Source organism: Macrosteles quadrilineatus, unplaced genomic scaffold (genome assembly GCF_028750875.1).
Source record: "Macrosteles quadrilineatus isolate MER2022 unplaced genomic scaffold, UCM_ALF_1.0 Scaffold_1__1_contigs__length_201487025, whole genome shotgun sequence".
NCBI lineage: Eukaryota > Metazoa > Arthropoda > Insecta > Hemiptera > Cicadellidae > Macrosteles > Macrosteles quadrilineatus.
The window spans coordinates 29,380,415-29,407,703 of record NW_026542594.1 but is presented as its reverse complement, the minus strand read 5'-3'; the positions used below and the strand labels follow the sequence as shown (position 1 = coordinate 29,407,703).

General features: G+C 36.7%; 1 protein-coding gene across 3 annotated transcripts in view; it reads right to left on the bottom strand.

Moving 5' to 3' along the window:
* LOC129005887 (protein phosphatase Slingshot) overlaps positions 1-27,289 on the bottom strand; it is a 219,935-nt gene that overhangs the window by 80,447 nt on the left and 112,199 nt on the right. The window contains exon 1 of one of the 3 annotated variants that reach the window (XM_054434943.1): positions 15,863-15,977. The exons of the other annotated variants lie outside the window; for them this stretch is intronic. Within the exon in view, the coding sequence (XP_054290918.1) occupies positions 15,863-15,903 (41 nt within the window). The 5' untranslated portion in view covers positions 15,904-15,977. Of the gene's footprint in view, positions 1-15,862; positions 15,978-27,289 lie in introns of those variants that run through there. 3 annotated transcript variants of the gene reach the window in all.

Here is a 27,289-nt window from a genome sequence, read left to right as displayed (position 1 = left end):
AAATTTGTACCCGATGAAATTTTAACCCTCTACTATTGATCAAACTCAAATTTTGATAAGATTTAATGTAAGAGAGTCGGTAAACACTTATCCAGCATGAAAAGTGGGTGCATTCTGGCCACCAATGGTGACAGGCTTTCTTAGAGGGCTGTGGTGCACAATATGAGTGTTTTTAGATTTGTTTACTCTGAAAACCTCCTAATTCCTACTAACAGAAACTTTTTAAAATACCCTAGCTAAAAGTAAAAACAAACAAATACTAATTGACATAATTTATTGTTTGATAAAGGGTTAGAGATAAAATTGCCAATATCATGAATGTACCATAGTTTTGAGTCCTTATTTGACTGAGGATAAGGAGGAGTTGACAAGGATGTGTGATAACTATTATTGTAATTTGGTTTAATACAATAAACACTCTCTCAACAGGTTGAGTTTTACTAACTGTCTTGATTAGATTATGTGAACTGGTTTTCATGGGTTTTGTGGTGTGAATATGGATTTGTAGCATATTTATCATGAAAACATCCAACAAAATTTCAGATATTTTCAGTACTACATATTCTTTAAATACATCAAGAGAGTTATCAAAATCCCTTTTATTTAGTTCGCTGATGATATAAAACTGTTTGTGGAAGTTGCTTCCCTCCATGATGTTGAGTCCTTGCCTAAGGCTCTTGATGATTTCTCAGCTAAGACTTGACCAAAGATAATGTTAAATCCCACCAAGAAGAAGTTGAAAATCATTAGCGTCAAATAAAATTCTCTGGATATTGACTATCTCCTAGATTATTATTTACTCATCATATGAGTTTGGGCCAGATATTCACCACACCTATTGCACCAAACCACACCAGACCTTTAGCATTCTCGAAATGATCTACTCTCCAAGACACTGAGCATCCATGCTGATCCATGCCACAGAAAAAATACTACTCCATGCCTAGATCCTGCTAGATCCAGTATAATATTTTTTTATGTGCAGCAACAACTAGGGTACTACTGTGTATTCTGGTTGCCTTTACCAGTGCAGCCTTTTTCACTGTCTTCGTTTTGTCCCAATACGGGAAGAATAAGCGTACACCTAGTTATACTATGAGCAGCTGATTGACTATTATAACTACGATTTAACCTGTCATTTCGTGTTTATAGTTTCGGTATTTCTGAACTTTCTGGACTTTTCTTTTAAACGTTTTTAAAACCTTCCTACGATCTTAATAAACAAGAAAATACCTTTTAAGCATTTTTTTAGGCGCGGAAACCACTTCAAATTACAAAAACATACGGAACTATATTCTCAAAACGCGGAGCACATTTCTTGCCGAGGAAAAATAGCGGAGTGATATGGACCGCGGGTACTACTTTCTCTAGGGCACCATTTGTGTTGCCAGCTGAACCTAAAAACGTGTTGCATAGTGTTTGAAAGACTAATTATTTATATGCTTTATAGTGACTGTAGGAAAAATATAATGTGTAACACGAGTGAAAAAGGCCTTTGCTGCACTCGAGATCATTCCACACTCGCCTGCGGCTCGTGCGTAAACATTGCTCTCGTGTGCAGCAAAGTGCCACTTTCACCACTAGTTGCACAAATAACTATTGACAACAAACCTCTAAAGATTAGAGTTAGCCTTATCATTTACAAATATGACTTGGCCTACACAAAAACTGAAATGTAAAAACATAAAATATACCGTGCATCGTGTTACGTCTTTTTATCTTACAGTGTCTTACACACATACAATACTTTAATTGATTTTATCTTTACTACTTGCACACTACTTTCCAAACTACTTTCCGATGAAAAGAAACAGCGTTCTCTTCGTGTAAGCTATCCTCGGATATATTCTAACATAACATTCTCACGCGCTTGCATACATTACCTGTTTAGTTACACTTGTTACGTATCAATCACATAAAGGGGTCACTGTATAGCGCATGAGTCACAGGGATGAGACACGGAGAGACTGACTTGTCTCGTAGGAATCTCTCGCGGGGTGCCATTGTAGTCTACACCAGGCATCTCAGATGAATATAGGCCTATGTAAAAGCGCACATATACATATGTGGGAAGAAAGCACACGATTCAATATGACCCTAGTGTTCCTTTACTAGGAAATTAATACTTGGAGCTGATAACATCACCCGTTCAAAATCACTGATTATCATCCCAAAAACTTCTTAAAACTCCCATAAGTCCTCAATTCTCCTGACAGTGGATCCACATCATCCTTGTTCATATCTTGTAATAGTGCACATAAAGAATCAATAAAGAAGTATTTTCATTTCATTTCATTTCACATACACTACAGTATCACTATACCTAGCTCTTGCTCGTAGCGACGGTTTTATCCAGTACCTTCTGGGTGTTCTTTGAGTAGCCAAAATATAACAAGCACTTGGAGCAGCAGGTCTGTTCTCTGCTCTCCAAATGGCCAATCCACACTTAACTAAAAGAAAGACAATGTTAAAAGTTTGCAACTTTTAAAATACAAACATAGCTTGTTTGCAATCATATAGTTTGAAACTTTTTGTAGCAAACTGCAGTGTAAACGGGCCTCTTGACTCAGTGATTATCTACAGAATGTCGTAGATACAGCAACTATATACTAACTATATAAAGGGTGATTAACGAGAAACGCATGTTTTTCAAATAACGAGGATTCAGGCAATTCAGAGAAAAAAAATAAATTTATGAGTGGAAAAACAGTGTAGGCCTACACAATATGCAATTTTAGAGTAAAATTACTTAAAATTTAGCGTTTGAAAATTACATCGCTAAGGTGGTCGCCTTCTGCTTACAGTGTTGAAGGACGGATTTTCCTAACATGTCTCTAGGAATTGCGTAGATTTCCTTAAGTTCCTGTATTGTTTGTGGTTTGTTTATGTAAATCCTAGATTAAAAAACCCATAGAAAGAAATCTGGAATTGTAATATCCGGTGAGCGAGAAGGGCAAGTGACATCACCAAAAAGTGTGACAACTCTAGTAGGGAATGTTCGATGAAGGAATTCCATACCAAGCAGAAGGACCATCTTAGAGATGTATTTTTTAAACACTAAATTGTAAGTAATTTATTGTGAAAATGCATAATGTGTACACTGATTTTCCACTCATAAATTTTTTTTCTCTGAATTGCCTGAGTACTCTTTATTTGAAAAACATGCGTTTCTCGGTAATCACCCTGTACAAGCAAACTTCAATACCGATGAAACCCCAAGTCTTATATTAGGAGAGGAATGTACCTAATGATTGGCAAGAATGTTAATGTTATTTGAAAACGGGAAGAAATAAACTGACATAGAAATTACCTCGTGGATAATATTTTGACAAAAAACCCGATATTTCAAATTAATCAGTATTGTATTGAACTTTATAATACAGTAATGATAAACGCAATGCAAATGTTCCCTACAAATACAATGATAACTGGATCATAATAAACGTCATTACGGTTGCAATATTCTACTCCACTGCTTCACCACAGCAACACCAGCAAACTGCAAACACACGGCACGGAGGTGGCAAATATGTCAATATAATTACGATGGTTTTATGTCGAGTTAATCACGCGGACTGCAATCAAGGTTACGTAGTTGTGAGAGCCAAGAACATACCGCCTTCAAGGGCATCGGCTCGGCCACACGCCAGCCCAACTGTCAATTTTCTGTTCAACTTTGAGCTTGGCATGTGGATCGCCGGACAAGTGTAAGTTAATACTAACCACACAGTGTAGATAAATGTTACATCACACTGACTAATGTCTAGTCACTCGACAGCTTCACACTTCACAGTGATACGCGACTCAATCAATAGCAACGAATACACCGAGAACACGTTTAGCGAAACATGATTAGATACAATATGTACTGTACAGTTGTGGTCGAAATGCCGCAGAAGCTGGCCTTGAAATGTTTGCACGTTGGCAAGGCCCCAGCTGTCTCTGTCGCTCATCGTATTGATGTGGTTCGCGATTTCTTAGCGACACACTTTACATTAAAACACAGGCATGGAAATTTCCCTGGTCTGTAATTATTATAAGCACTTGTCTTTTGTGGTGCTGCTTTGCGTGGTGCTGACCCCTTTATATTTCCAGAGTTAACAGTTAAAAATTAAAATGCAGAGATACTAAACTCTTTGTATCCAATGAATCTGGTTTCAGAACAGACATGAATTCCCTACTGGTTACTAGTACATCTACGAGTATTGGGGAAGATTATATTGTATAGATCTACAAAATACAAAAAAAATATACGGAGATATATGGGATAGATGGATTTGCGTGGAGTGTGTCACCACATTTTTAAATTGGGTATGATAGTTCAAACTTGTTTAGTTAAGTTTTAAATAATGAATTACTTCTATATAACATATTACCCTTTTAGTAATAAGAGTGCATTACATTCTAACGCCTGAACTAAATCACACAATGGATAACCAAGAAGCTTGGGCTGATAGAGAGTGCATTGCTAAAACGGTGGATTAGAAGATTACGACTTACTTATTTTAACAGTCATGATTTTTCAACAGTTTTTTTTTTTAATTTGGTATGAATACACAAATACTGATAATTTTTCTCAGGATTTTTTTTTTCTCAGTACATTCAAAGCAAAATCTTTGACAAAAAGTTAAAGAAACCGATGGGTTTTGAACCAGGGACCTCTTGGATATCAGCCGAGCAATCTATCCACTACACCACGAACAACGCTGGCCAAATTTCGTATTGTTGTGGTAATGGCGTTCCGGGACCCCACAACCCGGTGACGTCACTACCGGACGCCTAAGTTAATCCACGTCTGGTTACCGGACGCGTATCCTCTGTGTTTTTTTAAATGTTTTGAAAGTGAACGATCCAAACCATGGTCTTGTTACTACCCAACAACCTTATATTTTTTACACCTTTTTGTTATACACAGAGTAGCCTACCTATACACGTCCGGTAACCGGGCTTGGATTAATAGGCGACAGGCGTCCTGCAGTGACGCCACCGGGTTGTGGGGTCCCGGAACACCATTACCACAACGATACGATGTACAGCCATCGGTGTTCGTGGTGTAGTGGATAGAGTGCTAATATGCAAGAGGTCGCTGGTTCGAATCCCATCGGTAACTTTAACTTTTTGTCACAGATTTTGCTTTGAATGCAATTTCTTCTTAACTGTACATCTTTTGTTTGAATTGTTGTTATTTATAATTTTATTTTATGAACAGAATTTAACTTTCATTTGATTTTCTCATCATCAGCAAGTTGGGTTGGTTTGGTTAGGCTATGACAGTAACTGCAGGACGCCTAATCCAGGTCCAGTTCTCGGAAGCATATCCTCTGTGTTTTTGTTATTCATAATTACAAATAGTATCTGCGTCTGAAAACAATCTCCCTTGGAATCAAATCAGCAACCTGTAGATTTTAAGTTGAGCTCTATAACAACCTCTCTTTTGGCCTACCTAGACAATATTTAACTTCTACAAAGTTGTTTGTTTTCTTGAGCTAAAACAACACATTATTTTCTAGATAACTTAGGCCTTGGCATTAATTTTAAAAAGTGTTGCACATAATTTTGATAAAACGAATGGCATCCTTTTTAACAGAAAATTTATACCTAAAACCCCAAATTTGCTCTAGCCTAGCCGGCTGCACGTTAGTTTGTGACATCCTACTCATTCGAATGAAGAATATCAATATATAGACTATTCGATATATTGATTACGGTATTTCATTCGTTTAGTTAGGTTATGTCAACCTAACTAAGTTAACCGAATGAAATAGGCTAATCAATATATTGATTTCAGATCGATATATTCATTCGAATGAGTGTATGACGTAAACTAAAGTGCAACCGCCTAGCCCCTTTTGTTAAAATGAGGGAGTTAGTAACTTAAGTTAGTTTGTGGTCTCAGATGACAACAGTGGCATTTTAGACGACAGACAAAATATAAGTTGCGCTTTTAGGGAAAGCGGTCCAAACGCGTAAGTTGAGTTAGGCCTACCTGTATGTGCCGGATGTGCCGGAAATCAAATCCATCCTTTCCGCACTAAAATCTGTAACCCTAACCAATAAGTTAGGCTAGCTACATACACATACATGTAGGCCTATTGTAATTAACAAGGGCACATCATATGTGCTTGGGAATATTTAGTTAATGTAAATTGATATCAACCCATAAAGGCCTAACAAACAAATTATTCTTAAATTTACTTGAAAATTGTTTTAAGTTTTTTTTCGAACGCTTGATAAATACTCTGTAAAAAGTATTATTGCTTTGGCACTTTGATATACCGTAATATATACAGCTAAACTTACAATGATTGGCTGGCTAAGAGTTTACCAGCTAGGCTTTTGTGTGTCCGTAACATAAAAGTGAATTGTGGATATTTATAGGCATGCACTGTGGATGCGATTCTCCATGGTGTGGATTAACGTCCGCACGAGTGAGTACTATGACTATCTGCAGTACTAAACTGATAATTAGACCAATTTCAATTTGTATATACCAAAGGCAAAAATGTGGTTCGGATTCCACTATAAACTGTAGGTCTCTTAGTCGCCATAAGCTGTATGGGCTATTAATTAACAGCTGTGTCTAAGGAATATGTCGGCCTTAGTCACTAACAAGACTACAAGATCGTGCCACTCATCCTGCTCTCATCTCCATTCATACTTGGCTTAAAATACCTACTTTGTATGGTCACCATTTCAAAGAAAAGTATTGAAAGCAATAAAGTATTAAGTATTAAGTCTACAAAGAAATTACATTGATTCAAATGGGGGCTTATATGCACCGCGAGGCGGCATCCTCTATAGTCGAGGCCTGAAAGTCCAGAGTAGAGGCCCTAGGAACTGCAACTTTGTAGCGGTTTGTAACTAGGCTACAGACATTTAGTCTTATGAGAGCTTTTATGCACAGCGACACAGGCTGCTCCCGTTGTAATAACTGATAACCCCCCTTGGCACAACAAATACAGCAATTGATTGTTTTATAACAGAACATAAGTTGCAGTATTATTGCATTTTTGTTATCGTGCTTGGCCGGATGTACCACGGTAATTCTTACTAACAGACCTTATCTGAAATTAGAGTAGGCCTACGTACTTAATGTTTACATAATTTTTTTTGGAATAAGAAGTTAAAGCCTATTCTTAAATTACCTACAGTACGGCTACATTATTTCACATGTCGTTATCGTCTCATAATTTGCCGTATTAACCATAAAACCTTCTCTTCATGATGAATGTTTAAAAAAAGCAACTTAAAGATTTTTCAAATATGCTCATGTGCGTATCGATACGTGTCGATTCAGATATCGGTACATGAACCGTAAGTGGAAGCGTATAATCATAGTATTGTATAAATGCTATGCTATGCTATAATCAAGTTTGGTTATGATAGGGTATACTATTAAATGTGCAAGTAGGCCTGCCCACAAGCATTATTAGTACTTTTTCTATTAATCAATTATCCATCTGCAAAAACTAGGAAAACAATAAAATAATTATTTTTTTAATTTTGAGGGTTTACTGGAATTAAGAGGTTATGTCCAGGAGTTTGATACGGTACTAATAAAAAGACACAGGAAATGGATTTTGTGAGGTAAAATGTATCACTAACCTTCTTTACAAGCTTGTAAGTAACATAGTATTTGTCTCTGCAGCTCGTTATATTTAAGATATTTACATTTTTTCCTAGAAATTATAAATAACCGATACAGTATTTCATCTGATAGCCTACACGTAAAAATATATGCACGAGGATTGGATACGATTAGGTATTGATACATCCCGTTCCAATACATATCGCTACGCAATAATGACACACTGACCAGGATTGCACATCATTACTCAGAGGTAGGCTAACATGGTAACACAATACAGTACTTTCCTGTTAAAGGGAACATTCATTATTATTGATGATTTTTTTCGATATATCAATTTTTTCCCTTTACCTACTAAGTTATACATTACAAATTGACAGCTGATATTTAGGCTAAAATATAGTCCATTATATGGAAAGAAATGAATCTGTTCTAAGCTAACCTAACATAACCAACCAAACTTGCTGTACCATTTATAAATTCCGTTTGATAACACAAAAGGCGAGTGGAGAATATTAAATGGAGTTTTTAAATGTTACAGCAAGTTTGGTTAGTTCTGTCAGGTTAGTTTAGAACAGTTTTATTTCAATAATTTTAAAATTTTTGTTTGTTGATTCTGAACAATATTTATTTATCGTAGTTGTCAGCTGATATGTTTCAATTTGTTAATATCGATATTTTGAGAAAAAAATCATCGATAATAATGAATGTTCCCTTTAACAGGAAAGTACCCACAATACTGTGGACAGACTTGCTAAAAAGAGCAGTGGCAGATCTAGAACTGTCACAAGGGGGGGGGGGGCGAACTGAGGGGGGGTTTGGGGGTACCCCCCCCCCCCCCCCCGAAAAATTTGTGTAAACTAAGTCTCCAAAACGGCAGTTTTATACCAACCATTTCTTTGTCCAAAGTTAGTGTGACAAATTATTTTATGCAATGTGTATGCACTACTGTATAACATGCAGTAGAAAATATATACAGTATGTATGTCTGAGGGGGGGGCGGTCGCCCCTTCTCCCCCCCTCTGAATCCGCCACTGCTATCAAGTATAAATAAGAATGCATTTCATGACATACAAGAGTCACTTTGTAGAATAATATAAGTCAGTTTCATAATATCCGAAATAAAATTCTTGATTTATCTCACAAGGTCCAATAGCCTATAAAATATTTGACTGTTGCATGACGTCCAAATCTCATCATGTCCAAAAGTACTACAGGAACTGTAATCAACATACTGTAGTCCTTCTACAAGCTCTGGACGTCATGAGATTGGTTGTAGAGAAACAGCACACTTAACACTCTTCAAAATGTACGCTGCCAGTTTTGTTTACGTTTGTCACGATTACTGGATAATGTGGCAACGTAGTTCCAAGTGATTGTATTATTTTGTATTTATTTGTTTTGAAGGAATAAACTCATTATTTCATTTCATTATTTCATTTGTGACGTCGAATAGCTCAGCGCTGTCCCACAACGTCCAGAGCACCTGCACACTGTGAATACTTTTTTACCGACTGTAGTACAGACTAACCTAACCTAACCTAGCTCCATAAGCATAAGCTCTAGACGTCTTGCGACAGCACTGAGCTACAGTATTGGACGTCGTGCAACTGGCAGCGGCTTTGGACGTTTTAGTTTGAACAGGAGGGTGGTTGGTAACCACAATCAAATAAGAGTCAATTTCAACCGAGTATTAGGTAGTGAGTACATAACAGATTAATGTTTGCAGCACTTACTTACCCTACCATGGTAGATATAAATACCACTGCTGCAGCAAACTTGCAGACTAAGCTAATTTCCATTTACCTGGCTGAATTTCTACTAAAATATACCCTTAAAATTGTCAGATTCAGTTCCCATTCAAACAACACTAGAGGACTCATGCTGCTCTGCAGCGTTGAAATAAAATATCATAAATCCGAGAAATAATTAAATTTATGTTGTTAGTTAGTTTAGTATGAATTATGAAATAAACAAAATTTCCAAATTGTATTAAAATATATCCATAAAGAAGCAAACTACAACAGTTTATTTATTTTCCAAATAAATAACATGAGAATTTTAAATTTACAATTTTTAGAATTATCTTCGTAATCATAAGGCATACAACAACACTTTATTATCATTGACTTATCAATGATAATGATAGGCTAAGTCAACCCTTACCACTGTGCATAAAAAAGGGCCTACAGAACCCTTTATCATAAACAGTTTTCCCCATTTATCTATAAAACATCTTATAATGAAGTGTTTGTGTAGGCCTATGGTTATTGGCGATTCTAAGAATTGTAAATTTAAAATTCCTGGTATATTCTTATGGAGAATTAGTAAACTGTTGTGGTTTGATTATTTATGGATATATTAGATGGAAACATAATTTTTTTGTATACTAAGCTATTAATGTTTTACTAAAAAACACATTTTACTAAGCTGTCCTCCCTGTAGCAGCAAACCTAGGTAGTCGTTGAACCTATTGTTATTTAAATAATTGAAGGCCTGCACAAACCGGAGCGGTGGCGGTATAGCTGGGGCTTGTACACCAGAACGATTCCGCATTGCAACGATGACAGCAGAGTACAGTAATTTTTTGTCCTCATTTATGAGTGTGCAGTCAACAAGTTAGTTGGGTTGTTAGTTAGAAATATGTTTACATCAGACGATGAGGAAGAAATTTTGCTATTGTTTGCTGTAGCTGAAGACAACGATCGCAAAAATAGGAAGTGTGTATATGACATCAACAAAAGGCAATTTCAGGCATGGCGAATTCCATACATTGATGCCTTTACTTAAAATTGAGAAGAAACACAAATGCCAGGCTCGTCGCACCGGCACCGCTGGAACATGCTGCAAATGGAACATTTTGCATCTCAGCAGTGTAGTTTGTACGGGCAGTAAACCGCTACCGCTCCATTCCGCTTGCATTTACTTCCAATATACTAATTCACCGCGCGAATATTGCACCGCTACCGCTCCGGTGTGTGTTCACCTTTCAAGTGAAAATGAATCTGACTTCAATTGTAAATTAGTTTGTTATGCAGATTTGCTGCCTGTGGTATTTTATTTTTAAAACATCCAAATTCATTTTTGTTAATCAAAACTTTTTAAAGAGCGTAAAAAACAAACAAATATTTAGTGTATGAAAGTTTACACATAATGCATCAATATGGGGATCTTATCCCATATAGTTCTACAGTGCAGTTTAATCCTCCACTATTGATGTGATTTGTAGTAATACGGGAGACACCCCATTAAGTTAATTTTTCCATTTATAATACACAATAAAGAGCGGACACATAATGCAAAAGAGTCCAAAGGTATCGGTAAAAAATAGTATCCCATGATATTTAATGTGACCACTTTTGATATGACTGGATGAAAGAGAGTAAACACATATCTATAGTATGATGAGTGTAATAAGTCATTCTGGCCAGACTATGAAAAAACAGACTTTACCGAGGGTTGAATGGCGTAAAATAAAATTTTTTTTGCCATTTTATACTCTGAAAACCTCAAAATTCTATGGGTTTAGCGCATGTGGTAAAGATAGCTTGAAAAATAAACCAAGTAGTATATAGAATTTTTTATTCCCCGATGAAGGGTCATGGAGGTAGGCTATAGGTAAAATTTGTACCCGATGAAATTTTAACCCTCTACTATTGATCAAACTCCAATTTTGATCAGATTTAATGTAAGAGAGTCGGTAAACACTTATCCAGCATGAAAAGTGGGTGCATTCTGGCCACCAATGGTGACAGGCTTTCTTAGAGGGCTGTGGTGCACAATATGAGTGTTTTTAGATTTGTTTACTCTGAAAACCTCCTAATTCCTACTAACAGAAACTTTTTAAAATACCCTAGCTAAAAGTAAAAACAAACAAATACTAATTGACATAATTTATTGTTTGATAAAGGGTTAGAGATAAAATTGCCAATATCATGAATGTACCATAGTTTTGAGTCCTTATTTGACTGAGGATAAGGAGGAGTTGACAAGGATGTGTGATAACTATTATTGTAATTTGGTTTAATACAATAAACACTCTCTCAACAGGTTGAGTTTTACTAACTGTCTTGATTAGATTATGTAAACTGGTTTTCATGGGTTTTGTGGTGTGAATATGGATTTGTAGCATATTTATCATGAAAACATCCAACAAAATTTCAGATATTTTCAGTACTACATATTCTTTAAATACATCAAGAGAGTTATCAAAATCCCTTTTATTTAGTTCGCTGATGATATAAAACTGTTTGTGGAAGTTGCTTCCCTCCATGATGTTGAGTCCTTGCCTAAGGCTCTTGATGATTTCTCAGCTAAGACTTGACCAAAGATAATGTTAAATCCCACCAAGAAGAAGTTGAAAATCATTAGCGTCAAATAAAATTCTCTGGATATTGACTATCTCCTAGATTATTATTTACTCATCATATGAGTTTGGGCCAGATATTCACCACACCTATTGCACCAAACCACACCAGACCTTTAGCATTCTCGAAATGATCTACTCTCCAAGACACTGAGCATCCATGCTGATCCATGCCACAGAAAAAATACTACTCCATGCCTAGATCCTGCTAGATCCAGTATAATATTTTTTTATGTGCAGCAACAACTAGGGTACTACTGTGTATTCTGGTTGCCTTTACCAGTGCAGCCTTTTTCACTGTCTTCGTTTTGTCCCAATACGGGAAGAATAAGCGTACACCTAGTTATACTATGAGCAGCTGATTGACTATTATAACTACGATTTAACCTGTCATTTCGTGTTTATAGTTTCGGTATTTCTGAACTTTCTGGACTTTTCTTTTAAACGTTTTTAAAACCTTCCTACGATCTTAATAAACAAGAAAATACCTTTTAAGCATTTTTTTAGGCGCGGAAACCACTTCAAATTACAAAAACATACGGAACTATATTCTCAAAACGCGGAGCACATTTCTTGCCGAGGAAAAATAGCGGAGTGATATGGACCGCGGGTACTACTTTCTCTAGGGCACCATTTGTGTTGCCAGCTGAACCTAAAAACGTGTTGCATAGTGTTTGAAAGACTAATTATTTATATGCTTTATAGTGACTGTAGGAAAAATATAATGTGTAACACGAGTGAAAAAGGCCTTTGCTGCACTCGAGATCATTCCACACTCGCCTGCGGCTCGTGCGTAAACATTGCTCTCGTGTGCAGCAAAGTGCCACTTTCACCACTAGTTGCACAAATAACTATTGACAACAAACCTCTAAAGATTAGAGTTAGCCTTATCATTTACAAATATGACTTGGCCTACACAAAAACTGAAATGTAAAAACATAAAATATACCGTGCATCGTGTTACGTCTTTTTATCTTACAGTGTCTTACACACATACAATACTTTAATTGATTTTATCTTTACTACTTGCACACTACTTTCCAAACTACTTTCCGATGAAAAGAAACAGCGTTCTCTTCGTGTAAGCTATCCTCGGATATATTCTAACATAACATTCTCACGCGCTTGCATACATTACCTGTTTAGTTACACTTGTTACGTATCAATCACATAAAGGGGTCACTGTATAGCGCATGAGTCACAGGGATGAGACACGGAGAGACTGACTTGTCTCGTAGGAATCTCTCGCGGGGTGCCATTGTAGTCTACACCAGGCATCTCAGATGAATATAGGCCTATGTAAAAGCGCACATATACATATGTGGGAAGAAAGCACACGATTCAATATGACCCTAGTGTTCCTTTACTAGGAAATTAATACTTGGAGCTGATAACATCACCCGTTCAAAATCACTGATTATCATCCCAAAAACTTCTTAAAACTCCCATAAGTCCTCAATTCTCCTGACAGTGGATCCACATCATCCTTGTTCATATCTTGTAATAGTGCACATAAAGAATCAATAAAGAAGTATTTTCATTTCATTTCATTTCACATACACTACAGTATCACTATACCTAGCTCTTGCTCGTAGCGACGGTTTTATCCAGTACCTTCTGGGTGTTCTTTGAGTAGCCAAAATATAACAAGCACTTGGAGCAGCAGGTCTGTTCTCTGCTCTCCAAATGGCCAATCCACACTTAACTAAAAGAAAGACAATGTTAAAAGTTTGCAACTTTTAAAATACAAACATAGCTTGTTTGCAATCATATAGTTTGAAACTTTTTGTAGCAAACTGCAGTGTAAACGGGCCTCTTGACTCAGTGATTATCTACAGAATGTCGTAGATACAGCAACTATATACTAACTATATAAAGGGTGATTAACGAGAAACGCATGTTTTTCAAATAACGAGGATTCAGGCAATTCAGAGAAAAAAAATAAATTTATGAGTGGAAAAACAGTGTAGGCCTACACAATATGCAATTTTAGAGTAAAATTACTTAAAATTTAGCGTTTGAAAATTACATCGCTAAGGTGGTCGCCTTCTGCTTACAGTGTTGAAGGACGGATTTTCCTAACATGTCTCTAGGAATTGCGTAGATTTCCTTAAGTTCCTGTATTGTTTGTGGTTTGTTTATGTAAATCCTAGATTAAAAAACCCATAGAAAGAAATCTGGAATTGTAATATCCGGTGAGCGAGAAGGGCAAGTGACATCACCAAAAAGTGTGACAACTCTAGTAGGGAATGTTCGATGAAGGAATTCCATACCAAGCAGAAGGACCATCTTAGAGATGTATTTTTTAAACACTAAATTGTAAGTAATTTATTGTGAAAATGCATAATGTGTACACTGATTTTCCACTCATAAATTTTTTTTCTCTGAATTGCCTGAGTACTCTTTATTTGAAAAACATGCGTTTCTCGGTAATCACCCTGTACAAGCAAACTTCAATACCGATGAAACCCCAAGTCTTATATTAGGAGAGGAATGTACCTAATGATTGGCAAGAATGTTAATGTTATTTGAAAACGGGAAGAAATAAACTGACATAGAAATTACCTCGTGGATAATATTTTGACAAAAAACCCGATATTTCAAATTAATCAGTATTGTATTGAACTTTATAATACAGTAATGATAAACGCAATGCAAATGTTCCCTACAAATACAATGATAACTGGATCATAATAAACGTCATTACGGTTGCAATATTCTACTCCACTGCTTCACCACAGCAACACCAGCAAACTGCAAACACACGGCACGGAGGTGGCAAATATGTCAATATAATTACGATGGTTTTATGTCGAGTTAATCACGCGGACTGCAATCAAGGTTACGTAGTTGTGAGAGCCAAGAACATACCGCCTTCAAGGGCATCGGCTCGGCCACACGCCAGCCCAACTGTCAATTTTCTGTTCAACTTTGAGCTTGGCATGTGGATCGCCGGACAAGTGTAAGTTAATACTAACCACACAGTGTAGATAAATGTTACATCACACTGACTAATGTCTAGTCACTCGACAGCTTCACACTTCACAGTGATACGCGACTCAATCAATAGCAACGAATACACCGAGAACACGTTTAGCGAAACATGATTAGATACAATATGTACTGTACAGTTGTGGTCGAAATGCCGCAGAAGCTGGCCTTGAAATGTTTGCACGTTGGCAAGGCCCCAGCTGTCTCTGTCGCTCATCGTATTGATGTGGTTCGCGATTTCTTAGCGACACACTTTACATTAAAACACAGGCATGGAAATTTCCCTGGTCTGTAATTATTATAAGCACTTGTCTTTTGTGGTGCTGCTTTGCGTGGTGCTGACCCCTTTATATTTCCAGAGTTAACAGTTAAAAATTAAAATGCAGAGATACTAAACTCTTTGTATCCAATGAATCTGGTTTCAGAACAGACATGGATTCCCTACTGGTTACTAGTACATCTACGAGTATTGGGGAAGATTATATTGTATAGATCTACAAAATACAAAAAAAATATACGGAGATATATGGGATAGATGGATTTGCGTGGAGTGTGTCACCACATTTTTAAATTGGGTATGATAGTTCAAACTTGTTTAGTTAAGTTTTAAATAATGAATTACTTCTATATAACATATTACCCTTTTAGTAATAAGAGTGCATTACATTCTAACGCCTGAACTAAATCACACAATGGATAACCAAGAAGCTTGGGCTGATAGAGAGTGCATTGCTAAAACGGTGGATTAGAAGATTACGACTTACTTATTTTAACAGTCATGATTTTTCAACTGTTTTTTTTTTTAATTTGGTATGAATACACAAATACTGATAATTTTTCTCACATGGCAGGATTCTGTCATTAAAATACACAAAATTTGACATAATTCTAAGGCTAGTGCAACTGCTAAGACTCACGCGGGCATTTGGCTGTTCCATGCTGGCCTGACGGGACACATTCACAGTATCACAACACGAGTGTTTGACCGCACAGCACAGTATCGTCACGGCCGACGGTCCACGGCCCACGGTCCACGGCCGACTGACGAGTACTGCGGTCTCCAGAGACGACGGTGACCTTCGTTATCTCTCGTGCTGCCCCTACCCACCCACACCTCTACAGCTGCTGAGTAGTGCTGATAACAGCCACACCTCCTTGTACCATCACGTAACAGACACCAATACACTGAGCTCTTTGTGTTATACTCATCGATATATAAACACAAACAACTGCAGACAACAACGTAAACCAGGAAATTTAACGTCTAGTTCTATTCGTAGTCAAAGCTATCAAACAAAACACGTAGTCAACATTTTTTTTGTTTGCTCAAGATTTACATGAGTCTAACAAATATTTAATCATAGACAAAAAGAAATTAAAGCAGGGAAAGTAACGTTTAATCAACTACATGACATACTTGTTAGCGTTAGATTAAGTGGCTGAAAAAATTAATAACAATTCATAACATAATATAATACAAAAGATATAAAAAATGAAGTGCGGTTTCTAACTGTGAATTTAACTGCGACAGTCCTAAAAACATCACGATGTTTCAATATAATTCTGATATGTTTGTTTTAAAAGCCTTAGAAGAGGTGCATTATCTACGTTCCATCGGAGTCATTATAGAATACTCGTGCATCACATGAACATTCTGGGCTGTCAAGGACTATGTTTTAGATAAAAATCAAACCACGTATCGTACTCACAAACATGCCCTACGCTCCCCTAGGCATTGTCAAGGCTAGCAGATGATAGCAAGATGTATGTTCCGCTCTTTAGACGTATGGAACGTAGCTATTAACACATTTAGCACGCACTTGGACGAACTTGTCATACGAATGTGTTGAACAAAGAGGCGTCAGGCATGGCCAACTGTGGACATGACGCAGCCGTCATTCCTAACTATAGGCCTACTTAACACGTAGTTTGTCTTATGAAATTGACTCCTTCAAAAACTAAATTGGGACATATTACAGTAACTCCCTCGATGATGTAAGCAATAATAAGTAAACAAAATAGATTCTCGTTCACTTGCACATTATTTGGCCAATTTTTGCGCAGCATGTCGGTTATAATGACAAAGCTCTGTGTGTGGAAGTACTGCGTCTTAAAATTTTAACATTGTAGACAGTTTTGCTGCAGGCCTACTTATTATTCCAGTTTCACGAAGTTGGAAGATCTATTAAAATTTGGTATGAGATAAAGTAAATGAGAAAAGCATTTACAACTTAAGCAAAGCCAAGGATAAACTCCATAACAAAGTAAGCCAAAAGTTAAAACTTTAAGTGTCTTTTACCAAACCATGTACCTATAGGAACGAAGTATAACTAAAACAATAATTATTATGACATGAAAATAAACTGATTCCCAGTTGTATGTTTAAAACCTTGTCGGGAAACGGCGAACGGAAGGTTGAAGATCATTACTTTAATATATGTAAGTGAACACAGTATAGTCAATGGCAGAACTTGGATATATTCATCGCCCATGTTTTATTTTTAATGCCGTAATATATAATGGCTTGTATTACCCACTGTCTCGCGATCCAAAGGTACACAGAATGAAAATAAAACAACTGACCAGGACAATTTGTTCTATGTTTTTATCGTCTTCACGTTTACTTGTTGTGTTCTGAATAGTTTTGAATGGTCTACGAAATTGTGTATTTAGTAATTGTATGTCGTGTAATGTAAGTTTATGTACGGCAGCGTTCTGAACCATTTGAGGATAGAGTTACGATTTATGTAATAGTTTACCTATTTTTTGTGTTGTACACGGCTACCTTGGATTTGTAAACAGCAAGTGCGTACCGTGTTCAATATATACCATATAATAGTAATGTTTTAATACGGAGGCTATTCAATGATGAATATGTTGAATTCGATTCATGGTTCAGTGGGTTCGAAGGGTCAGGGTCCAAGGAAGGGAATGGTGGTCTCAAGTTGGTCGACACCAAGGCTTGCCACTCGAACTTGCAACACGACGTATCATAAACCAACAGATTATATCATTAGCTGACTCAAGGTCGTGGCGGTGGCCGGGCAGTAGACCGAGCGAGAGGTGCATAGAGAGCCCTTCGGATACACTTCAGACGGTGTCAAGCCTCAACTCATAATTCACAACTGGGAGATACTATTCAATCCATGGAAAAATCGGTATGACAATTAACTAAGGAATAATTTATATTACATGGGTTTTATTTGACGAAGTTAAAGTACTGTATTCGGGTACACGTGACGACTTTGTGATCTGTTTCGCTTCCTAGGCATGTTCTTCAGCTGGTTTGTGATAGCAATTGAACTTATTTGTTAGGACGAAAGTCAGATTAAAGAGAGCTTCAGCAGCTTGAACTATTGGACTCTTAATTACATACACGAGGTTTTTAAAACCCGTAAACTTTAATAGGCTATTGTTTTTTAATTAAATAAGTTCAAACATTCTTGTCATCACAACTACTAATGTAAATAAGTGATGGGTTACGTCTTTATTCCGTCTTCATCCTTATGTTAGTTTAGTATTCCGTACTTGATCACTACTTCTAGGTTCTTTATTAGTGTATGCCCAGGCTGATAGTTTTACTAGGCTAGCATATTGTGATATTATATAAATGTTTTGACGCTGCCATATTCTTCTGCACAGGACATAAAGTAAAGTGTCCAGAGTCACGAAACTAACAGCAGGGCAACTTTCACAATAATCTACAAAACATAGTCGCATGCAGGGAGGGCATTAGACTTAATCTCACCGAATCAGGGTGCAGTAAATAAGGCGTACATTACAGTTTGTCCCCGGGACAGTAATAATGGTATTACAGACACACGCATATCCTGGCGCCATACTACCATGCGTCTACGTCGTGAGCACGTGATTGTGGCTTTCATGTAATCTATGCAAGAAATACCAGTACCAGTGTATTAAAATGACTTATGTTGTAGGTTATTTGTTAAAAACATAAGGTTAAAACTTAATTATGTGTTCTATAATATACAATCTAAGCACACGGCATCTACATTCTACATAGCACAAAGACAAAACGTCGAACTATGGCAGAGAAGTATATTTTGTATCCTATAATTTTTCACGAGATTAACTATACGAATATTGACGGATTCAATAAGTATAGATATACTGTATTTCATTACATTTGTGGATTGCATTAAGTGCAAGTTGGATGATATAACGACACCATTATGTGACAGAATAAAAGAATTTGCTAATTTATTCGCCAAAACAGAAGAATTAATTTCTATTCATAAAATGTTAACACCACTCTACAAGGCATCGTTATTACAAATTTTGAATAAATCCAATGCTTATATGACTTAATTGCTCAGAAAAAAAGATAAACCGATATTTAACGATTAAAAATGAAATTGCTTTGCTTGGTAGGTGATCATGCATACAGATACACGAACACAAAATAATATTAACTAAGATAACACAGATACTTAAAAAGGACAGATATAGGCCTATACATAAATACATAGTAATAGCAATTTTATCACAGTGTCAACAAACAAAGCAAGAAACGTGGCGACCTCGTGAGCGCAACACTTCTGCTTATAAAAGGAGATTCGTGCGAATGACAGAAATAGTTTTGGCACGCGGCAAGCCCATACCCTGCACACGCGCGGTTATCCAGTTTTGTGTCTGTTTCTGGGGTAGCTTTCTTCCGCTGAATGTTAAATATGTTCTGGTAATTCTAGGAAGTATAGGAATTCTGGTAATTCGTGTATATGTGTATGTCGTTTATAACACTGTCAATAAACACATTGGACCGTCTCTAGCTCTTAGAAGAATAACGCAACAAAACTCCTATACAGAGAACTTGGCGGGTTATCTACACACTTTTTCACATTAATTCTCATTAAATAACAATGCGAATGGGCGGAAAAATCCTGGGTGACGGAAGAAGAATCCGAGACAGTCGGAGGCGCAGGCCTGTCGTCCTTGATGTAATGGCTCAGGAGAACAGGTGCCATGCGGGCTGAGGACTGATGATGATTGACTACTGTGGACCTACGTACCTAGTACTAGTGTGCACACTACACTGTATAGGGATGTAACGAGCATGCCTCAACAAGGAAAATTATATAAACTGCTACAAAGAGTTCATGTCACATAATAAGACAGAGAAAATATTAAAGAGTCTATTCTATTCCATAAAACTGGCCCTTATATACGATGATTAACTTATATCCCAGAACAAATGAAGAAGCGTTATGGCGGTATCATGACAAAGTGAGGAAAATATAGAAATTCAATGCAAAATCAATAAACAACGAACTAACCAAACCCAGTAACCCATCAAACTCAATAAAATTCCAAACCATTTCGCAATTCTATATATTTATAAACAAAGAGAGCGTTTGGTTCAGAAATAGAGCAGCACATTAGGAGCTGCATCAATATTTATTTTGGTCGCCGTTGTAAGGAGGACCATGTTGCCAACGGCCTACGCACCCTACGCACAATTCTAAACGCTAAGTTGAATACATGTGATTAGGTCATTGTGAAAACTACCATTCTATAATTTATTTTCGTAAAAAAATACAACCGACTTCAAACGCTCTAAAAAGAATGAAATAATTTCAATAAAGTAAACTGTTGTATTAGGCAAGCTCACGTATTTTAAGTCGGCGCAGCTCTATGATGATTTTTGATTGAAAGAGAGTGTCCATATTGCAGGTGACTATCTATAACTAAAGATGTTAATCTGCATGTCTTTTTTCATAGTTATGCGTTAAGTGTTATTTTATTACCATAATCAGAGATCGGCATTATATTGGTATTCAGGAGTATATTTAAAAAGATTATAACGCATTTAACTTTGAAAAGTAACGTTTTAATGCTAAACTAGCTTATTTTCCCTATCATAATATCAAACTAAATTATTTTCCTATTCATATAGAACATTATTTGTGTGTGTTATTTTCATAATGTATTTATTCTGAAGTAAACATAAAATGCAAGAAAATATTTCCTTTAATATATAAACAAAACAGTTTAGTATGTTTTTATATATTTATGTTATTCAGCTACAATTTATTGATTTTGATTTTCAAAATACACACACAATATTCAATCGTATTTGCAGTTTGAGCTGCGCCGACTTGAAATACGTGAGCTTGCCTAATACAAAAGTTTACTTTATTGAAATTATTTCATTCTTTTTAGAGCGTTTGAAGTCGGTTGTATTTTTTTACGAAAATAAATTATTTCATGATTTTTAGTGACTGTATAATTTTTTATATATTAATTACTTGAAGATTTTTGATAAGCAAAACTGTTTGAACACCTTTAGGCAAAACCTTGCCAAAGTAAAAGAAGTATAAATCTCATTCCAATTTTACAACTGAAACCAGTTTTAGAGCAAAAATAAGTAGGTAGATGAGTTGAGAGAAAGAACACTGATGGCAACCACCGATGCCTTCCAATAGGTAAAGTATTCCAATTTTTAAAGAAGCTAACCAAGACGACGGACGACTATTGTACAGTATGAATAATCTAAAGCATCTTGTATATAATTTCCAAAATGCAGGTAGAAAATAGAATTTCGACTGATACCAAAATCCATGAGCGAATTTTATACTGTATTTAACTAAAAATGGCATCTAGCTGATCAATATAGTTGTGATGTCTACTTCAGTATCTAGAAGTCAGTGGCACAACTGGCTTCTTCCAGTGACGTTCTTACCTTTTATAGTTACACCTTTAGATTAGCCACCTTTACTTATTTCTTGAAACAGTTTTTAATTGTTTATTTTAATTTATAAAATTCTAAAAGATCTTGCTCGCGTAGGGACTCAATAAAAAAAAATAATATTTCCCCCCAATACTGAATAGCATGGTCTAAGAGATTAATGTTTCCTGAGTTAAGCCTACATTATTTTGAATGCACCATTACAGTAGATTTTAAAGTTTTTTAAGGTCTCTGCAGCATATTACGGTTATGTTGGCAACTGCAAAACAAATATTTTTCTTCGAATCATCAAGAGTCCTTGGGAAATATTTGTAGGCCAATGACTTGAGATAACACCACAGAAAGTAGTGACCGCGCCGAGTGGTTCATCCAAAAGAGGTAAATTAGTCTCGTCATTGAAGAGCCATCCCCCAAACCTCGTAGCAGCAGCAGGATTGCCTAGGTTACTGAAATAGGCAAGTTTCTCTGCCCCACCATCACCAAGGACATGTTAAATGAACACACGTGTTTTTAGGAATTCCATTGTAGGAATTCAAACTCCGTACCATTAGGTACGACACCTATTGAATGGTGGTGTCTCGTACAGTACCCTGACAGGTGTTTGCTAGTATTCTTGGCTCACGAGCAGCGAGTACTGCCAATTTCTCAGAACCTCTCGAAAATTTTATGCCATTCCTAATTATATCTTATTGTTTTATGTCACATAACAATCCTTTCTTGACTTCTTAAAATTATTAGTACCAGCATTTGGAAAAAGATAAGATTTGGAGGTGGTGTGTTTAGAACAAACAACCGTATGTTATAGTTTACCGTAGAAGTACAATTTGCCGTCGCTCGGTCGGATAAGCCTAGCTTAACATCTAACTACTATCTAGGGCGCGGCAGGGCGATGAAAAATAATTTTGACATTAGTGGTATCCAGGTAGCCATTGAATGGCTTTCGTCGGACAAACTTCTAATTGACCTTGAACTCAATTGGTTATGGCGACATTGCAAGTCAATTAAACTTTAGTACCGCGACCTGCCACTTTCATCTTTAATCAAATATCAGACTACTAGTAACATGGCATGCCATTGAATATAAACATAAATTTCAAGGAAAGAAAGGATGGTAAGTTTTGCCAGTTTCACCACGAGCATCATCGCCTGGGCGAATGACGAAGTAGTGAAGTACACAATGTTGTGCAACAACACTTTACAGCGGACCTGGGCTGATGTAACTCTGCAGACAAGACACGCGACTCGGGTCCCAGGACCTCGTGTGCAAACCTACTGGACGTTCTCAATGTTCCCCTTGATTGCACTACCCCCTTGTGTTGATTGATACTAACAACCATAGTAGATACTACATATGCAATTTTTCAAATACAATTTTACAAATTTATTTATTTGTTTATGAGTCCACGCCATTGGCATATATTTTTATGTTATTTTGCAAGGGAAATGTCCAAACCCCGGTCTTGTTTCTGTCTAAGGTCAACCTTTTGTTAGTTACCATTAAAATTGATGGTCCTGTTCAAATAGCCTTTGGGTCTATAAAATATCTCGCTTGGTTCGAACCAACAACCTAAGCATTTAAAGGCAAGCATTATTACTACTCTGGTAATAATGCTCGGGTAATAAGACAATGAAATTGACCTTTTATAAGATACTCAAATAATATACCTCTACATTGCAGGATCAAATGATGTTGGAAGTTAAGGAGTTTCTGACAAACTAAAATACTCAGAAACATTTAGTAAGGCTTTGGTTTTTAAAATCATTAGGCCTAAGTACCAGCTTTGACTACTTAATAGTCAATGGTACCAAGCAACGTAATAGAAACCACATGATAACATCCCAATAGTTTTACCAAAGATTACACATTATGTGTAATCTTTCGTTTTATACTGAGTCCTATGAGACATAAAGAAAGCGCTTTATCAGCAGCTGATTTGTTTTGTATTTAATAGATATGGAGTTCAAGTAGGATAAGGATTTTTTCCGATATTTTCTTTTAAATTTAGTTCTTGTTCAAGTTAAATTAATCACCCCTTTTCTCCTTGTTACTCTTTTAAAATACGATAATAATAATGGTTTGTTTTAAAATCGCCATTAGAATGGATAATTTTGAAGAATTTTGGGCTGAATGACTCCAACTGAATAACCGGAATTTATAACGTGTAAAATACAGTCCGGAGTCGCTGTGTTCTGGATGGTAGAGTTGATGACTCCGTGAGAATCTCTCGTCTCGTCGCTCACGCTTGACTGCTTCACTCGCTACAGCAGCCTCCTCCACCTCCTGTGCTCCCACAACACGTCATGTCACTCCTGACTACAGTCGATGGACAACGAAGACGAAGAGGTGTTTATAATAGCTTCTCATGTGTTTATAATAATCAATTCTCCGGGCCCACTGCAATCATTTCTCTGAAATTTACCTCCGGTGGGTTCAACCACTAGCTGTGGTTGGCAATAATTTCAACAACCATGATTGGAATTCATTAAACTTGTGAGTAAAAGAATCCCCGATTAAATGTTTAATAACAAAAATAAAAATCCAACTTTATAGGATGGACGAAAAAACGCGACACGAGAAGTTGTTTTGATACAGACGCCATTGGAATGTCATTTGTCATTCGGCTATGAATTAATGAAGCTATCCTAAACAAAAAGGTCGACGTAAGGTAGTTCAAGACCAGGGTTTGTACAGTTCTCTTTTAAAACGTAAAAAATGCCATAGCCGTAGAAAACACACAAAATAAAAAACGGAGTCGTGTCTAGACCCGGATGCCATTGGGCGATCACAATACTATCTAACAAAATGTCAATGATAAATAGTTCAGAGGATAAACAGGGACAAACTGAAAATGCCAATGACGAAAACACAGGTGGTATTTAACAAACAGTTCGTTATTTAATAAGGCCATGTTAGGGTTTTTTTTTATCAGAAGATGAATGTGATATTTCAACCGATTGATGAATCAGCCGTGGACAGCGTAATGAAGATCAAAGCTGCAAGCTGGAGCAGACACGAGGGCACAGCACACGTTAAAGGCGGAAGTGCTACGACAACACGCAAATAGAATAAACAGAAATAAACCTACACAGGTCCAGCGACAGATAAATGAGATGGAAAACATAGCCTTGGTCCCAGACGTGCGAGAACCTTCAGCAAAAAACAGAAGATGGCCACATGAAATCACCAAGAGTAAAGCACTTATCATAAGGAATGGTCGACAAGCTTCGAGAACATGCAGTAGGAAATAGGTTCGTTCCTGCGAACCAAGTAGTAGAAGAAGTAATACTATTGACTATTGGACACTGAAGGTGTAAAACATATACAATCAACACGTCACTGACCTGTACCTCAGTTCAGCTCTGGTCTCATAAACAGTACCGATACTAGCGATACTCGCAAGCTTTAGCCTACAGACGTACTGTACTGTACTTCTGTACAGTACACCCGTAGACATCACAGTTGAGGAGGGACATCAAATACTGTAGTTCGAATTGTTTCATTGATGTCCGAGTTGTCAATATTTTCAGAACGGGATAACCAATAATATATAACGACTTAACAGCTGATGATTCTCACGATTGGTTCGACGCAGTTGCGCAATTACAAATGAATCATTACAGTATTCAACTAATCACTTATTTGCAATAACAAATCTTCTGCATAGTGGTTTTAATTTGGAATTCGATGACACAGGATGATGAATAATTCGAATAAATAATGTTATCTAGCATGTCTGTACACTGTACAGTGAACATTGATATAAACATAACGACGCAATAGAAATATTCAATACACAACAAACATTGACTTGGTTGTTTTTAGCGAATTTGCCTATTATAGGGAAGTATATATAGGGAAGTAGCTATTTTATGTTTTGTGGAAAATCAATTATGTTTGGCTTAATCATTTACAATACAAACGACCTGTAACGACGAACTGTAACTAGGTGACTAACTAACTACTATATTGATAAACATCGATATTTCATACTGAGACCCAAACAATCTACCATACTACTCCTCTACCTTTTCATTTAAACAGGATTACGAAAAGTTGTACGCGAATACAAATCGTAAACATGTCCCAATAGTAATTAACAAGCCCAGAACAATGGCGTGGACAATGTAAGGTCAGTGGACAATAGCTTGTTGGAGCTGGAGTCGATGTGAAGCGCGTTGACGACTTGTCTATTGTGATGGTGAGAGAGAAGATGAAGTACCATCTGTTGACGGTTCCAACAAACTGCAAGCACAACAGTGAAACGCTAGGTCAAGGTACAATCTGCTGACTTGTTCACTACAATTGAATTGTTCAGTTCCTACCCGTGATTTGAATCAAGGTATTTCCTGTAGAAATGTAGGGAAACGCCAACTGTTAAAGTCACCTCAGAATTTTGGAGGGCACGTACAAACAGTTAACTCAGGACCTTTCCACAACTCTGTCAAGATAACGTCAAGATGAACTACGGACTGAGCAGGCTAATTTTGTCACGGTGAAAGTTAAGTTCGTAGGTTATCGTTAGAAGATCTTTAATTTCTCTATAGTTTTGCAACCATTAACTTTTAAGCCGTAGTTGATTTTAAAGGTCCTAAAACAAGCTTACTCGTAAACAAACAATCGATTTAATATTTCACAAATTTTCAATCTTTAAGTTCCACAAAAACGGATACAGACTAAACGTTTGTTGGGACTTGAGAGTTAAACAGTTTAAACAAAGAATTGCACGATTATACCATGGGACATCTGGTATCAGAGACAAGTCGTCACGTTCTGTCACTGGTTGTGTTGCCATCTGTTATCAGAAAGATCAACATGACCAGAAGTCAATCAGCTGATCTATGACGTCACAACCAACCGGTTGAGATGCCTGTTTCCAACCGGTGTGTCGGCACCGGTTTGAATCTTCACCTTTCTCATCCTCACGACTTGGTCTGCTATATCACGGAACGTGATGAGGTGGTGCCGCATGTCGCATGTACAGCAGGAGTTTGACAGACCGAGGGGTTTTCTACCGTCATTGTATTTGCAAAATGGCAATGTGTGCCATGAGGCTACAAGCTGAGTACGTGGGCGAAATTTGTAGTGGTTACTACAGAACTCTATCATTCGACACCCCATTGTTTAACACACGTATATACCAAGTGGTTCCGCTGCATTAGATCAGAGACACAATACTGAGTACGTGACCTTGTGCTGATTAACGGGACTTAATACGTATTATTTATATATTTGGATGTATGTTATTGTCGTCGACATTTGTAACTATTTTGGCATCTTAGCTAGATCAAACATGCAAATCTTAAATGCGGCCAACGTTTGCGATCAATTAACATCTATAATATTAAAACGAAACAGTGTTTTTTTATTTCACGATTCTGAATCAACCACTCGACGGATTTTCATGATTTTTTTGTTGAAAGAAAGATAATTTTGAGAACTAGGGAATGTCGAAGCCATAATTTTAGTTTAGGGTCCCAGTTTTTTAGAAATTAAATTTTAATTTTTAAAAAGTCTAGCAGCCGACGCTAAGATTCTAAACTAGCTTTTGGCATAAAATAATTTGCTTAACATAACAGCTGTAAACATTCAGCTTTTGTGTCACAAATTCAGCATTTGGATAAAAAAGACATACTTAGG